The sequence below is a fragment of the Mobula birostris genome, chromosome 32 (assembly GCF_030028105.1).
Source record: "Mobula birostris isolate sMobBir1 chromosome 32, sMobBir1.hap1, whole genome shotgun sequence".
Classification (NCBI taxonomy): domain Eukaryota; kingdom Metazoa; phylum Chordata; class Chondrichthyes; order Myliobatiformes; family Myliobatidae; genus Mobula; species Mobula birostris.
This window is the reverse complement of record NC_092401.1, coordinates 22,644,476-22,661,057: the sequence shown is the minus strand read 5'-3', so window position 1 is coordinate 22,661,057 and position 16,582 is coordinate 22,644,476. Positions and strand designations below refer to the sequence as shown.

The 16,582-nt window shown below is 44.2% G+C and overlaps 1 protein-coding gene across 1 annotated transcript in view; it reads left to right on the top strand.

The window, feature by feature from the left end:
• The window catches only part of LOC140191200 (adhesion G protein-coupled receptor E3-like), a 94,973-nt gene extending 83,310 nt beyond the window's left edge, over positions 1 to 11,663 (top strand). Inside the window, exon 19 of the mRNA XM_072248364.1 lies at positions 11,071 to 11,663. Within this exon, the coding sequence (XP_072104465.1) occupies positions 11,071 to 11,139 (69 nt within the window). The 3' untranslated portion in view covers positions 11,140 to 11,663. The remainder of the gene's footprint in view (positions 1 to 11,070) is intronic.
• Positions 11,664 to 16,582: the final 4,919 nt, after the last annotated feature.

Here is a 16,582-nt window from a genome sequence, read left to right as displayed (position 1 = left end):
CTTGCCTGCAGAAAGCAAAGGGTCGTGGTGGAGGGAGTACATTTGGATTGGAGGGTTGTAACTAGTGGTGTCGCACAAGGATCGGTTCTGGGAACTCTACTTTTCGTGAATTTTTATTAATGACCTGGATGTAGGGGAAGAAGGGTGGGTTGGCAAGTTTGCAGATGACACAAAGGTTGGTGGTGTTGTGGATAATGCAGAGGATTGTTGAAGATTACAGAGAGACATTGATAGGATTGAGAAGCCGGCTGAGAAGTGGCAGATGGAGTTCAGCTCAGAGAAGTGTGAGGTGGTACACTTTGGAAGGACAAACTCCAAGGCAGAGTACAAAGTAAATGATAGGATACTTGGTAGTGTGGAGGAGCAGAGGGATCTGGGGGTACATGTCCACAGATGACTGAAAGTTACCTCACAGGCAGATAGGGTAGCTAAGAAAGCTTATGGGGTGTTAGCCTTCATAAGTAGAGGGATAGAGTATAAGAGTTGCGAGGTAATGATGCAGCTCTATAAAACTCTGGTTAGGCTGCACTTGGAGTACTGTGTCCAGTTCTGGTCACCTCACTATAGGAAGGATGTGGAAGCATTGGAAAGGGTACAGAGGAGATTTACCAGGATGTTGCCTGGTTTAGAGAGTATGCATTATGATCAGAGATTAAGGGAGCTAGGGCTTTACTCTTTGGAGAGAAGGAGAATTAGAGGAGACATGATAGAGATATACAAGATATTAAGAGGAATAGATAGAGTGGACAGCCAGCGCCTCTTTCCCAGGGCACCACTGCTCAATACAAGAGGACATGGCTTTAAGGTAAGGGGTGGGAAGTTCAAGGGGGATATTAGAGGAAGGTTTTTTACTCAGAGAGTGGTTGGTGCGTGGAATGCACTACCTGAGTCAGTGGTGGAGTTAGATACACTAGTGAAATTTAAGAGACTACCAGACAGGTATATGGAGGAATTTAAGGTAGGCGGTTATATGGGAGGCAGGGTTTGAGGGTCGGCACAACATTGTGGGCCGAAGGGCCTGTACTGTGCTGTACTATTCTATGTTCTATGTTCTATCTCACCGGGTACGTGGTAAGGTCCAGTACCTTGTGGACTGGGACAGTATGGCCCAGAGGAACGTACTTGGCTCCCAGCGAAGGACATCTTGGACAAGTCGCTGATCCGGGACTTCCAGCGGACACAGCTCTGTGGCGTCTCAGGGGCTATGACTCGAGAGGGGGGCCCTGTCACAACCACGGATTCAACAGCGCAGTAGATGTGGCAATTGCGCTTGTGAATTTGCACGTGTCGGGTAATTATTATTCAGCCTGATAGTATTTAACTCCATTCTTGTCGTCGTAGTGCTTGTTGAGACTTGGACAGAGCATAGCAACGCTTCGCTGCTGTTGTGTATCCGGCCTTCCCTGAGATACTGGACTTTCAAATCAACTGACTCTGAAGACTAGCGGTATCTGTTTAATGTTTAAATGTTCTTTTCAGCCACAGTGTAGGCTTCGTTCTCCTTTTAGAGTTCTAGTTAACGGCCCTGTTTTGTCCTCGCGTTTATTGTTTTACTTTCCCCTTAACACTGTTCGTATTAAAGTCTGTGAACTATCGACCTGCTTCAGTATCTCTCACTCTGCACTTGGGCCATATCTGAACCGTGGTGATACTCCTGTATTATTTCCTTTCGAAAGTTGCATGGCTTGGACAGAGTAGATGTGCATAGGATGTTTTCCATGGTGGGGGAGACTAGGGCAAGAGGGCACAGCCTCAGGATAGAGGGGGTCCATTTAAAACAGAGATGCGAAGAAATTTCTTTAGCCAGAGGGTGGTGAATTTGTGGAATTTATTATCACAGGCAGCTGTGGAGGTGTTGGTTGGTGTATTAAAGGCAGCGTTTGATAGGTTCTTGATTGGACATGGGATCAAAGATTTTGGGGGAAGACTATGAGTGGGGCTGAGGAGGGGAAACAGGATCAGCCATGATTGAATAGTGGAGCAGACACGATGGGCCAAATGGCCTAATACTGCTCCTATGTTTTATGGTCTTGTAGACCATTGGTCAGGTGTGTAATTATTTGTTGGGAGTGTGTCCATCATAGGTCAGCATTGTGGTTATATGGTGGGGTGTGTTCATAATCGGTCAGGGGTGTGTCTATATGTTGGGGTGTGGCCATCATTGGTCAAGGGAGTGACTATATATTGGGGGCTAGCCCATCATTGGTCAGGACTTGGTCAAATTTTGGAGTGTATCTATCGTTGGTCAGTGGTGTGATTATGTTTTGGGTGAGATCATCATTGGTCAGGGGAGTGGCTACATCTTGGAGGTAGGTCCTTCATTGGTTAGCGGTGTGGTTATATGTTGGAGGTGTGTCTGTCATTAGTCTGAGGTGTGTTGAGGAAGGGGCCTGTCAAGGTACTCCATGGGAACCACCTGTTGCCTCTGGGTCGGGAGGTGAAGGTAGACCCAGAGCCCGAATGGGAGTTTACGGCTAGGACAAGGACTCTGCGAGGGCGCGGGGTGAGGGAAGAGCCCGCTACGGAAGAGACGGGGCCAGTCCCCACCTCGAAAAGGGATACGTCATCAGAAGACGATGATTCGGACGTGTGGTACCTGTTTCCATTCGCTGATTCCCCAGTGCCGGGAGAAGAGGCTGCTGTCCCTTGCCTCACTGAGTTAGAGGAAATGAGGGAGGGTGTTGCAGAGCCGCCTGTATTACAGCCGGGACTGGGGAGGAGAGGATGGAGCCAGAACCTGAGGCAGAGTTCTCACAGGTGCTGAGGGGTCCCCGTGAGGGTGAGGGTCCAACAGGTAGGCCCGGGGTGTCACCTGGGGTGTCTGAACAGGAAGAGTCAGCAGAGGAAGTACAGAGGTCTCAGAGGAGTAGGCACCCCCCCGGAGAGGTTGATGTATACAGCGCCGGGAGAACAGGGTGTGATCTCTACAGCCCTGGGAAGTTATGTCACTTCTTTATGCACCTGGGTTGGGTTTTGTGTTTTACAAGAAGCACTGGTGAACCCTGTTAATGTCATGAGGGCTTGACTTTTATTTGGTGGGGGGAGAGTGTACGGGGTCTTTCTTTTTTGTATGTTAAATTTAAAATGGCTTCTTTGTTATGTTATACTGGGGAATGCTTCTTTGTTATGTTAAATGCTGAGAAAGTCTCTAACTAGACAGTTGCTTGGGTTAATACAGATAGCAGGGTGCTATTAGCCAGTGGGTGGTCATGTATCGTTTTGTTTTCGGATGATAATACTGTCTCATATGTCTGGGGACGGGGTTTTGGCGGGGAGTCTGAGGGGAGACGGGGTTTTTGGGGGGGAGTCGGAGGAGAGACGGGGAGTCGGAGGAGAGATGGGGAGGATGGCGGAGAGACGGGGAGTCAGAGGGGAGACTGGGAGTCGGAGGAGAGACGGGGTTTTTGGGGGGGAGTCAGAGGAGAGACGGGGAGGACGGCGGAGAGACGGGGAGTTGGAGGAGAGACGGGGAGTCAGAGGAGAGACGGGGAGGACGGCAGACGGGGTTTTTGACGGGGAGTCGGAGGAGAGACGGGGAGTCAGAGGGGAGACAGGGAGGACGGTTGAGAGATGGGGAGTCGGAGGAGAGACAGGGAGTCAGAGGAGAGACGGGGAGGAAGGAGGAGAGACGGGGAGGACGGTGGAGAGACGGGGAGTCGGAGGAGAGACAGCGAGGACGGCGGACGTGCGGAGAGGCTCCGGTCGATCACTTCCGGTGATCCCGAGCCTTGAGTCGACAGGGTCTGGGTGGTCGTCACGAATTGATTGAGCCTCAACGGTTGTGCATGAAGAACTTGGACTTTGATAAGTCTGGCGCCTCTTTTTTTTTCCATTTCTTCCTTTTCTGTATCGAATTTATATTAATGTCATAGAATTAGTAATATCTATAAAGTGTACTTGGTAAAACGTACTGGGTGTGCTGGCTGATGATTGATGTTTGGGATTGATTCGTGCAGCAACCGACTCCGTGGGAAGCGTTGAGGCAGGTGCTGGGTGGGATTTCCCCCAGACATATACGAGCCAATATAACTGAGCGTTACAGGTGTGTCTTTAGCATTTGTCAGGACATGGTTTTATTTTGTGGGTGAGTCCATAATTGATCATGGAGATGTATGTTGGGGTGTGGCTCCATCATTTGGGTAGATATAGTTATACGTTGCAGTGGGTCTATCATTAATCAAGTTAGTTAAGTTTGGTGAGTGTTCATTGTTTTGTGTATGGGTATTTATTGTGTTTCCATCAATGGTCAGTGTCTGCTGATATGTGGGAGTGGATCTATCATTAGTCAGGGTGTGTTTATCAATTGCAGTCATTAATATATTGGCCAGGGTGTGGTTATGTGTTGAGGTGTGCCAGTTATTGGTCAGCATGTGGTTATATTTTGCAATTTCTCCACTACTGGTCAGGTGTGTTGTTACACACTTTGTGGTGACTTTATTAGGTACAAGAGTGGAATATGGTGTTGTCTTCTGTTGTTACTGTTGCCTTCCTTTCAGCTTGAACCAGTTTGGTCATTCTCCTCTGAACTGTCTCGTTAGCAGGGTTTTTTGCCCATAGAGCTACTGCTCAATGGATCTTTTTTGTTTGCTTTTTACGTCATTTTCTGTAAACTCTACAGACTGCTGTGTATGAAAATCCCTGGACATCATCAGTTTCTGAGATATTCAAACCAACCCATCTGCACCAACAATTATTCTACAGTCAGGGTGTTGTTATATTTTGGAGGTGGAGATATGATTGGTCAGGCGTGTGGCGTATTTCCATCAATCGCCAGGGTGTTGTTATATTTTCGGGGTGGAGTTATGATTGGTCAGAGGTGTGGTAATATATCGGAGATGGGATATCATTGTTCAGTGTGTGGTTATATTTTGGTTTGTTTTCTACATTGCTCTGCGTTTGATTATGTGTCGAGGTGATTCCATTACTGAGGTTATCATCCTGTGGCTCTCTTTGGTCAAACTCTACACTGACCGAGTTCCGAGGTTAGGATTGAACCTGGGACAGTGGCACCTTGAGACAGACGCTCTGTACCACACACATTTTACAGAATGTTTTACACATTTTCAGCACTCCTGAGTGCCAATGTTGCAATATTTCAGACCTGTTTTCATAGCTGGATCTGAGTGAATTTCACTGACACTGGGATGAACTGAGATCGGAGCATTGGCACGGGAGGTCAGCAGGTGACTAGGTCTGAAGAAGGTAGAGGAAGAAAAAGGTGGAGGTGGAGACTTCCTCCAACTAATTATCATCATTGACGATTGTTATCACTGACAATCACAGGTATCCATTGTTAAAGGACTATTAAATGGTCCCCTAGCACAATATGGATTAACTCGATCTCACAATCTACCCCTCTCTCTGCTCTGCACTTTCTCTGTAACTATAAAACTTCAATTAATTTATGAATTTTATTTAGACATAGCGAGGGACAGGCCCTTCCGACCGTTTGAGCTGCACTGCCCAGCAAACCCATGATTTGACCCTAGCCTAATGACCTATTAACCTACATAATGATAAATTTTTGGACAAACTCCACACTGAAGTTCACTGTCATTGAGATGAACTGAGATGGGAGTGTTTCACTTTTGAAGGCTTCCCGCTTAGCAAGTACACCTTTGCCCAAAAGCAACCTGTACCGTTCCACACCGCTCAGATCCTTTCTGATACCATCAAAATAGGCCTTTGTCCAATTTAGAATCTCTACCCTGGATCAGAACTTCTCCATTATTGTCTTGAAACTAATGGCATTGTGACCACTTGATGCAAAGTGTTGCTCAACACAATCTTCTGTCACCAGTACTGTCTCATTCCCTAACAGGAGATCTAGCATTGCACTCCCACTAGTTAGGACTATATATTGATGAAGGAGACTCTCCTCTATACATTTGACAATCTCTATCCCATCCTGTCTGGCATCTCTACTGTCCTAACTGAGCGGATGTAGAGCGAAGAAGGGTAAAAAAAAACTTCACCGAGAGCTTTTTTGCCTTCTCTTCACTGATGACTCTCTTCACTGAAGCCTTGATGAGCTGAAGCCTCACCACTTTAACTCTATCCACTCAGACTCTATCCACTCACACTTTCCCCTGCCTGCCTGGAATTTGCACTTGCTCATCAATCCCGAACACTGATTGGTCACTGGGCAAAGATCAGATAAACTGCTGCAATCTTGTGCTGCCTTTTTCCACTCAAGCACTGGACCTGGATAAAATCCCCCCTCACAAGCACCTGACATCCAGACAGGTTGCTGGTGAGAGTTCAAGGACACTGGGGTTTCCATACCAGGCAGTGATGCTGCCAGCCAATATACTCCCGACTACCCATCTGTAGAAGTTTGTCAAAGTTAGAGAGTGGAGACTCAATGGTAGAATTTGTTACCACAGGTACCTGTGGAGGCCAAGTCATTGTGTGTATTTGTAGATTGTTAAGCTCTTGATTGGTAAGGGCTATTAAGGGTTATCAGGAGAAGTTGGGAGAATGGACTTAAAAATCAAGTCATTATTGAATTGCAGAGCGGATTCAATGGGCCAAATGGCCTAATTCTGCTCTTATACCCTGTGGTTTATACAGCTGTACCCCTTCGATAAACCTCTTTACCTATCGATTGAACAATATGCGGAAACTCTCTCTGAGTTGGGGTGAATGGAATTGAAGAATTTAGAGGAAAGATGGATAAAGGGACAGAATGATGGGCTGATAGTGGGAGCGAACTTTCAGAAAGAGAAACACTGCCACAGGCTCGATAGTCTGTCTCTGTATGCATTCTGTATAACCAGATGGAAACCTGTACAGGTCCTTACAATATTTCTAAGTTAGACATTTTTCACAAGAAGAAAATGTTATACAAGCTACAATAAGATCCGAGAACCATAAAAGAAAAACTCCTTCCATTACCTGCAGGTTGGTGAGCATTCATGTATTGGAATTAATGGCAAAAAGCACTGCAGTATCAATAAAGCTCAGTTGGGGGCGCCAGTTAGCCACATAGACACACGAGGTACTGCACCACGCTGGAGATCGAGAGTGATACACACAATGTGCTGGAGGAGATCAGCAGGTCAGGCGGCATTTATGAATCGGAATAAACACTTGACATTTCAGGCTGAGCTTTCATCAAAACTGGAAAGGAAGGGGACTAAATTCAGAATAAGAAGGTGGGAGGAAGGGAGGAAGTTGTAAAAGGTGGCAGGTGATAGTTAAAAGCTTGCAGTAAAATTTACTGTCAGAGTACATACATGACACCACATACAACCCTGAGATTATTTTTCCTGTGGGCACATTTAGAAACTAGGAGAGGGGAAGGGGTGAAGGAAAGAGCTAAAAGTTGATTGGCAGAAGAGATAAAGGGCTGCAGAAGGGGCAATCTGATAGGAGAGGACAGAAGACCATGGAGGAAAGGGAAGGGGGAAGGAACACCAGAGGGAGGAGATCGACAGCTAAGGAGATGAGGTGAGAGAGGGAATTGGGAATGGATAATGGTGTAGGAGAGGGGAAAGCAATTACCTGAAGTTTGAGAAATCGATATTCATGCCATCAGGTTGGAGGCTACCCAGACAGAATATAAGGTGTTACTCCTCCAGTCTGAGTGTGGTCTCATTGTGGCAGTGGAGGAAGCCATGGACTGACATGCTGGAATGGGAATGGGGAGTAGAATTGAAATGGGTGGTGACCGGTTTGACACATTTTCTGTTGCACAATGCATCAAAGTCCAGTTTATTGTCATGTGTACAATTCATGTATGGACAAGTGCAATGAAAAACATACTTGCAATAATATCACAGACACATTGCATCAGTTACACAACACTCACAAGAAAAACATAAATTAAACATTAATTATCAAACTATGCAAGAAAGAAAAGAAACAAAATCAGGTTTATTATCACTGACTTATGCTGTGGAATTTGTTGTTTTGGGTAGCATATTGTGCATCAGATTAAACAATTACAGTATGTTATAATTAGAAGTTTCGAGAAACTGTTTACTGCAGTGCTAAGGAGTCATAGTGTTGTCATGGTGAGGGAGTGATTAGGGTTTTGCTGGTAAGTTCATGAAATGAATGATCAAAAAAGTCAAAGTAAATTTATTATTAAATTATGTGTATGTTACCATACACTACCCTGAGATTAACTTTCACAGACATTTACAGGAAAATAAATACAATAGCATTTATGAAAAATTATACTTAAACATAGACTGACAAACAAGCAATGCACTAAAGAGGATAAATTGTAGAAATCAAAATAAATAATACCGAGAACATAAGTTGCTGAGTTCTTAAAAGTGGGTCTGAATGGATCTGGAATCAGTTCAGAGTTGAGGTGAGTTAATTTATCCAAACCAATTCAGGAGCCTGATAGTTATAGGTGTAATTACTGTTCCTGAACCTGATGGTGTGGGACTTATGGCTGCTGTACCTTCTGCCTAATGTAGCAGTGTCACGTACCCCGTGACGGGTTAAAGAGCCAGCAGAAATGGAGAACACCTTGGAGTTTGGTATTGCTATTAACTAATGCTATTTTATTAGTAAGCACAGTTCATAAGGGATAATTCAGGATCCTGTCACACCTTCCTCCTTCTAGGAAAAAGTTTGATGAAGCAGTAAAGTTTTTAGTTTTACTGTAGATCACAAAGTTTGAAACAATACATGTATGATTATCAGATAACAGAGCAAAACATGTACAACTTCTAACTTAACATCTGGGATAAACAATCAGATATAATGTTGTCAGTACCTTTTACATATTTTATTTTCAGGTCATATTCTTGCAAGATCAGACTCCAATTTAATAACCTTCTATTCTTATCTGTCATTTTAGTTAAAAACACCAATGGATTATGGTCCGTGTAAACCACAAATGGTTTCTGGGCAGGGCAAACATAGACTTCAAAATGCTGTAAAGCCAGAATAAGTGATAGCAACTCCTTTTCAACAGCAGAGTAATTTTTCTGGTGCACATTAAATTTCTTTGAGAAATAAGCTACTGGATGTTCAATTTCATTATCATCCTTTCGCAATAATACTGCCCTGGTAGCGTCATCACTAGCGCCTACCGCGATCAAAAATGGTTTATTAAAATCAGGTGCTTTGGGCACAGGATAATAACACAGGATGGTTTTCAGGCGTTCAAATGCCTCCTGGCAAAGGTCACTCCATACAAATCTTTCACTCTTCCCTAGTAATTTTGTTAGGGGGAGTGCGATATCAGCAAAGTTCTTACAAAACTTACGATAATACCCAACCATTCCTAAAAACCTTCTTAAAGCTTTCTTGCCCATCGGAATGGGAACCTCAGCAATAGGTTGAACCTTGGCCTGTACAGGAGCCAGTTGGCCCCTGGCCTACTGCATAGCCAAGATACGTGACAGCAGCATGACCAAGCTCACTCTTAGCGAGGTTCACAGTAAGATTTGCATTGGACAGCCTTTCAAACAGTTTTTCTACAGCTGCAATAAGCTCTTCCCACGTGTCATTCCATACAACCAGATCATCAATATAAGCCCCTGTATTTTCTGAGCCCTGACTTACTGAATTCATCATCCTTTGGAATGTCCCTGGAGCTTTTTCCATCCCAAAGGGTAAAACATTATCTTCATACAGCCCAGAAGGTGTGACAAATGTAGATACTGCTTTAGCCCTCTCTGTCAAAGGAACACACCAATATCCTTTCGACAGGGCAATCTTTGTAAGGTATTTAACCTTTCCCACTCTATCGATACAATCACCACTCTCTTTCCTTGTTCCTTCTTGTTTCCAATTTCTTGTTCAACCATTCTATTTTCCTCTAAGTTCATTCTGTAGGGATGCTTTTTGATCGGCTCGGCTGAGCCTACAATGACCTCATGCACTGCAGCCGTGCACTGTCTTGGAATGTCAGGGAATAAATCTTTATACTTGCTAATTATTTTACCAATTGTTTTTGCTGTGCAGGCTCCAACTGATGAACCTTGTCAGTAATGTTTTTCAAAATAAAGGAATTCTCAAATCTTGTTGATACTATATTCAGCTTGTTAAAATTACCTGGTATCTGATTACCAGCTTCCATGACTCCATTTGTTTTCATAACAGTACTCACAGGTGCTATCCTATCAAACCAGTGTTCCACTTTAATTTGGGAGTTTTGCAAATTCTGCTTTGCAAGGTCACAAGCCTTGTTAAGCCTTTCTCGAAATTTCAAAACATAATCCAGTACACTGACACATACCTCTGGACCAGACCACTGTTCTCTGAGTAGGGTCAAAGGTCCTCTGGGCCTGTGACCAAAAACAAACTCAAACAGACTACACCCCAATGATTGTTGAATCGAATCCCTAACAGCAAATAAGAGTAGGGTAACCCCCTCTTCCCAGTTTTTTCCATTTTCCACACAATATGTTTTAATCATGGTCTTTAGAGTGAAGTGGAACCATTCCAAGGCTCACTCGGACTCTGGGTGATATGCAGATGACACAATGTGCTTAGCTCCCAGTTCTCCAACTATCCTCTGGAATGTTCTCGAAGTAAAGTTACTACCCTGGTCAGATTGAATTTCTTTGGGCAGACCTACCAGTGTGAAGAAATTGATGAGTGCTTTTACCACAGCCTTGGCCTGGACATTTCCGAGAGGCAGGTCTTCAGGGAACCTAGACGCAGCACACCTAATTGTTAACAAGTAAAATGACAAGTTGCAGTCTTTGGCAATGGGCCAACACAATCCACTATGACCCTAGGAAAATGTTCACCAAAAGCAGGGATCGGTTTAAGTGGAGCTACTTGAATAACCTGATTAGGTTTCCCCAGAACCTGGCAGGTATGGCAAGTCCTGCAAAAATTCACAACATCCGTTCTTAAGTTAGGCCAGAAGAATTCCTTCATAATCCTGTTCACTGTCTTTCTCACTCCAAAATGTCCACCTGAAGGCATACTATGAGCCATATTTAGGATCTCAGCCCTGTAAACTTTCATAACCAACACCTGCTGCACAATAGTCCAATCCTCAATTGCAGGCACAGTAGGTAGTCTCCACTTCCTCATTATCACCCCATCCTTAAGATAATATCCTATTGACTCTTTCTGAATTTCATTCAGGAGAAGAAGAAGGCGGGAGGAGAAGATGGTGGTGCGCCTGCGTGTGCGCAGCTCTCCCGTGAAAAATGATATCGTGTCTGTTAAATAGGGGCCGTGGACAATTCTGATTTGATGGAGAATGGACGTGAAAGCACAGAGGAACATCTGGAGAAATTTCTGAAATGCCCGTTCGCTGCTGTCGTTAGTGTGTGGTCAGGAACTTTCGGAGGGTGGGCTTCAAAATCCCCGGTCTTGCCTGCTTTTGGCAACCGAGAAGGAGGTCGAATTGTTCGGACAGAGATGGCGCTCAGTACTCGGTGTCGGAGAGCTGATCAGAGCTCGAAGTTTTCGGATGACTCAGAGTCGGATTGTGGTCGGCATGGCAGGGAGAGTTCTTCCTTCTCCCGTCTGCGTGAGATGTGGGACATTTGAGAAACTTTGAACTTTACTGTGCTCACAGACTTCTTCATCAAGTTATGCTATTGTTACACTGTTTGTAACTATATGTTATAATTATGTGGTCTTGTCAGTTTTTTCAGTCTCGGTTTGTCTTGTGTTTTTGTGATATCACACTGGAGGGAATAATGTATCATTTCTTAATGCATGCATTACTAAGTGACAATAAAAGAGGACTACGTGTCTTCATAATCAACATCATCCTCGGAGAGAGCTGTCTTCCTTAAAACCACAATTTCAGAATCTTGCTTCTGTTCCTCTATAAATTCCTTTCTAGACAAGGACAAACCTTTCTCATCTACCTTACTCTCATCAGCTTTATTACCCAAATCCTGCTGTAACATGGAAGTTAAAGAAGTCTGTGACAAACCATACTGATTTGAACTCCTGGTTTTGCTATCATGGTTCTCAAAATGCCCCTGCCCCGAAGTATCTGCATCAGCAGACTTTTTAGACATGCTTCGAGTGACTGCGCAGGCAGAGTAAACATCAGCCTTTCTGTATGGGTCATTAGCAGCTGCCTTGCTCGTTAACTGAACTGCTGGATAAACATCACCTTGAATAGGTGTCAACCTCCCCCCCATTGCTTACTAAACTTAGCACTATCACCAGACTTACGAAAACCAAGTTTAATTGTGAAAAATCCCAAACAATCCATTTATTTTATTTCTACAACCTTTATCTCGATCTGTCTCCATAGTAATTCCCGGAAACAGCTTCTCAAAATCAAAACAGACCTTTTTCTCCACAACACCATCGTGAAAAGCAACTTCATAACCTTGAAGGTGTTTACAACCAAATGTTAAAACAAAATTCGACAGAGTGGCACATACTTCATTAGCAGGTGTCACGTGACTGGCAACAATGAATATAGAATTGAATTGAGTCAGGTTTTATAAAACAATCAAACATTTATTGAACTCTGCTCAATATATAAAAAAAACAAAAAATAATCTTAACCAGAAGTTAACTGCTTTGCGGCCATTTAACAAGCCACCACTCAGTACTAGTTCTTAAAGCGATAAATGTGAAAGCAGTTCTTAAAGCGGTAAATTCAAACACAGTTCTTAGAATGGTAATTTCGAAAGTCCAAGAGATTTATACAGTCAATTAGCAGAGAATTTCCTGAAGTAAAGAATACCTCGAAGACACGACGTCACACCAGCTGCATATGCCTTGTCCGCAGGATTCATGACGACTGAAATAAAACAGTTTAAAGGCACTGATCTTTCCCTCTGGATACTAGATCCTGCACAGCCTTTTCTGCCACTTTTAGCAGAGGCTATCTCATGCAGATCACTGTTTCTTGAACGAATTCAATAATGGTTGATCCTTTCAACCGTCGAACGACTCCTTCATGTTCCCGTCTTCACTCTCCAATACTACTGAAAAGATACATCAACAAACCTGGCAGCGATTGATTAAATTGCTGGCCCAAGACTGTTGTACCTTACAATAGAACGTAACACTTCGTTTTAAATCAAAACTGCGTCATAAAGCAAATACGCAGCGGAGCGGAGTATCTGGCTAACGTTCTAACTGGAAAACAAAAAAAAACTGCATATATACCTGGTGAGAATAGGTCATCATGTGACCTCCACAAGACCATTACATTATCCTCATAAGACAGTCACAAGATATCCATGAGGTATGTAACACAGGCCATTGTCCTGAAAACAGGGTCAAAGGTCGCGAAACTAATCCAAACTTCACAAGTACTTTATTCCAAAGTCCAGAAACAACACTTTTCTCAATATCTGCAGTAACATTTACCTCATGAGTTTTCATCTCATCGCTAACTTTTAGAACAATGGAGGGTTATGGGCTGAGTGCAGGTCGGTGGGACTGGGTGAGAGTAAGAGTTCGGCACGGACTAGAAGGGCCAAGATGACCTGTTTCCATGCTGTAATTGTTATATGGTTACATGGTTAATACAAGTGACTGAGAATCCTCAATTTCCACTGGTACCAAGGTTAACCCCTTATTCAATGAACCAAGACCATCTGACACAAAAGGACTACATTCCTTTCCAAGTGAGTCAGACACCTCAGACCTTAACTGAGCTTCAACATTAGGTTCAGTACCCCATGAATCCACAGGTACTTCAACAACCTGAAAACAGGCAATCGGGACAGCTGCCTCTTCTGGGCTTTCATCATTTGTCCCAGTTTCAAATTCAAGGTTACACTGATCTTCCCTGCTACTTTCTGGGAAACTCTCATCTGGAGTAAACTCAACCTTGTGGGTGAAAACAAACCTGTCTGCTTATCTAGCAGACTCCCGCAAGGTAGCGGCATCCTATTCATCTAGGTATGCCCTTACATCATCAGGAACACACTTCTTAAATGCTTCAATCAACACCAGCTCTTTCAAGCTGTAAAAATCAGCAGGGTCCAACACTGGACATCCCAGCTGCCACATCTCCCTCTCGAACTGTCTCCGCTTTTCTGCCTCCTCAGCCTCGAGCCGTTTTAATTGCAATTCATGCTCCATCTTTAATTCTGCCAACTGAAGCTGAAACTCAGCCTCAGTAGGTTTACCTTCCACGAACATTTTCAACACATCCTCAGTAAATTGCTTCATCGAAATATAATATTCAACTATTTTTCTTTGAATTTCTACCTTAGTCATATCCTTCTTCACCGTCTTAAGTTCCAGTTCCTCAACAATTTTCCGCAACTCATCCTTTCTAGCTCTCTTCAAAGCCACAGGGTTTGCGGATGCCAGAAATTTCCTAACATCCATTTCAGCTGTTTTTCCACACAACCAAATCAAAAGGGATTCCCCCCCACCCCAACCAATTTTTAGAATGGCTCCCACCAATTCGTTCATATCCCGGACGCAGACCCCAATTTTGTCACAGACCCCGTGACGCGTTAGAGAACCAGCAGAAATGGAAAACGCCTTGGAGTCTGGTACTGTTATTAACTAATGCTATTTTATTAGTAACTACGCAATACAGTAATATAACATCAGATAAACCAAGCAGGTTAGCAATGATTATATTATATCAGTGTGAAAATATAAAAGACCAAGCTTCTTCAAGCCTGGAAGTAAATAGATGCAGCCTGACGATGATAGGTAAATTTCAGTTCAGTTCGTGGGATTGAGTTGAGTGGTGATAGAGAGAGAGAGATGTTGTGGTTGTCCGAGTAAGCCGATGCTGTCAATCTTCCTGTTGTCCTCCAAAATCCTTTAGAAGTCACCGGTTGTGACCACAACAAGAGGACCGTTTTATGTGGTGGAGATATCAACCCAGGCGAAGGTTGGACACGCTAATAACTTCCCACCGATCACACCTTTTCCACACTGCGAGAGCTTCTGATCGATTCTTCTGATTGATCCTCTAAAAACCCACCTTTCGGTGGGCACAAAAAAGCTCATCCAGTGTCCAAAATCATGAGTCTGTCTGTCTACCAGCTAACCTTCTATTTGTGTTAGCATGCTGAACACCAGCTGTCCATCAAGTAGCTCCTCCCTTCTCCCTCTGTAGGAACTCAGAAGCTGGCAGTGTCCTTGCAGAAATTCCAAACAAACCATGAGCAATCTTTGCCTCTCTCTTAATAACAAGGTGTTTGTGCTGTATGCACTCTCTCTCTTTTTAAAAGCACAGTTCATAAGGGATAACTCAGGATCCCAACACAGTAGTGGGACGAGAGCCTGGCCTGGATGGTGGAGGTCATAGTTGATGAATGCTGCTTTCCTGTGTCAGAACTCCATGGTGGTGACGTCCTGGCATCTGATTGGCTGGGCTAGATCTACCAGCTTCTGCCAAGGGGAGGTAACAAACTCAAACTCCATACAGACAGTTCCTGAGGTAAGGATCGAACCTGGATCACCGGAGATGTGAGGTAGAAGCTCTACCAGCTGCAGTAACATGTGATTTTGGGGCACGGTCAACACTGGGTGCTACTTGTCTCACACAGAAAGGGTGCTGCCAAAAATTATTTTAAAATGGATGAACATTACCACTGTGTAAGCCATGAAGATCATCGAATCCTGCTGATCTGATAATGTCCTTATCTCAGTTTTGGCTTCTCCCATTCAAACCTGTTCTCACAGTGTGGAACACAGGAGCCCGTGGAATTTCAATTCCCACCTTCCACCCAGTTCAAGCCCAATGAACAATCCTGTCCCAGTTCTGATCAGCTGGGTTAGAAGAGGAGAAGAATAAAGAGCAGGCACAGGACATCCGACCCTTCAGATCTGCTCCTCCGTTCATCCACATCATGGCTCATCCTCTACTTTCACACTATTTCTGTTGGAACCGATAGTAACATCCTCCAAGAGGAGCACAACCTGGTTGTGGTTTGGAGACTCGTGTGCCTCAATGATTCTGAGAGCAACGTTGGGTGGAGTCAGGACATTGTGCTCGTAGGGCTACCCATGCTAAACAGGTCAAAGGGTAGAGGCCAGATGAAGAGTTGTTTCACTGGTTCTCCATGTTCGGGGGTTAAACTCTGGACTAACCACCCTGACTGGTAAGAAAACAATTGTTACAGAAACAGCAATGAAGAAACCTTCTACACAGACAGACGGAGGAACTTCATTGCTGCCCTAAATGCCAGCGGTGTAACGGGCAGAAAGTATTATAGGATCAGTACAGCACAGGAACAGGCCATTCAGCCCACATGTTGTACTGAACTGATAAACTAGGGAAATGCCTAACTAACCTAATTCCTTCTTTTATTTATTATTATTGAGATGCAGCGTGGAATAGACCATTCTGGCCCTTCGAGCTGCACTGCCCAGCAATTCCCTGACTTAATCCGAGCCTAATCACACAAAAATTTACAGTGACCAACTAACCCACCAACTGGTACGACTTTGGACTGTGGGAGGAAACCAGAGCACCAGGAGGAAATGAACATGTTCATGGGATGAATGTATAAACCCCTTACAGGCAGCAGCCGGAATTGAACCTGGGTCACCTGTACTGAAAAGTGTTGTCCTAACCACTACACTACTGTGCCTACACAACGTCCATATCCCTCCATCCTCGGCACATTCATATGCCTATTTAAGAGCTTCTGAAACACCTCTGTCGTACAGTATATGCCTCCACCACCACCCCAGC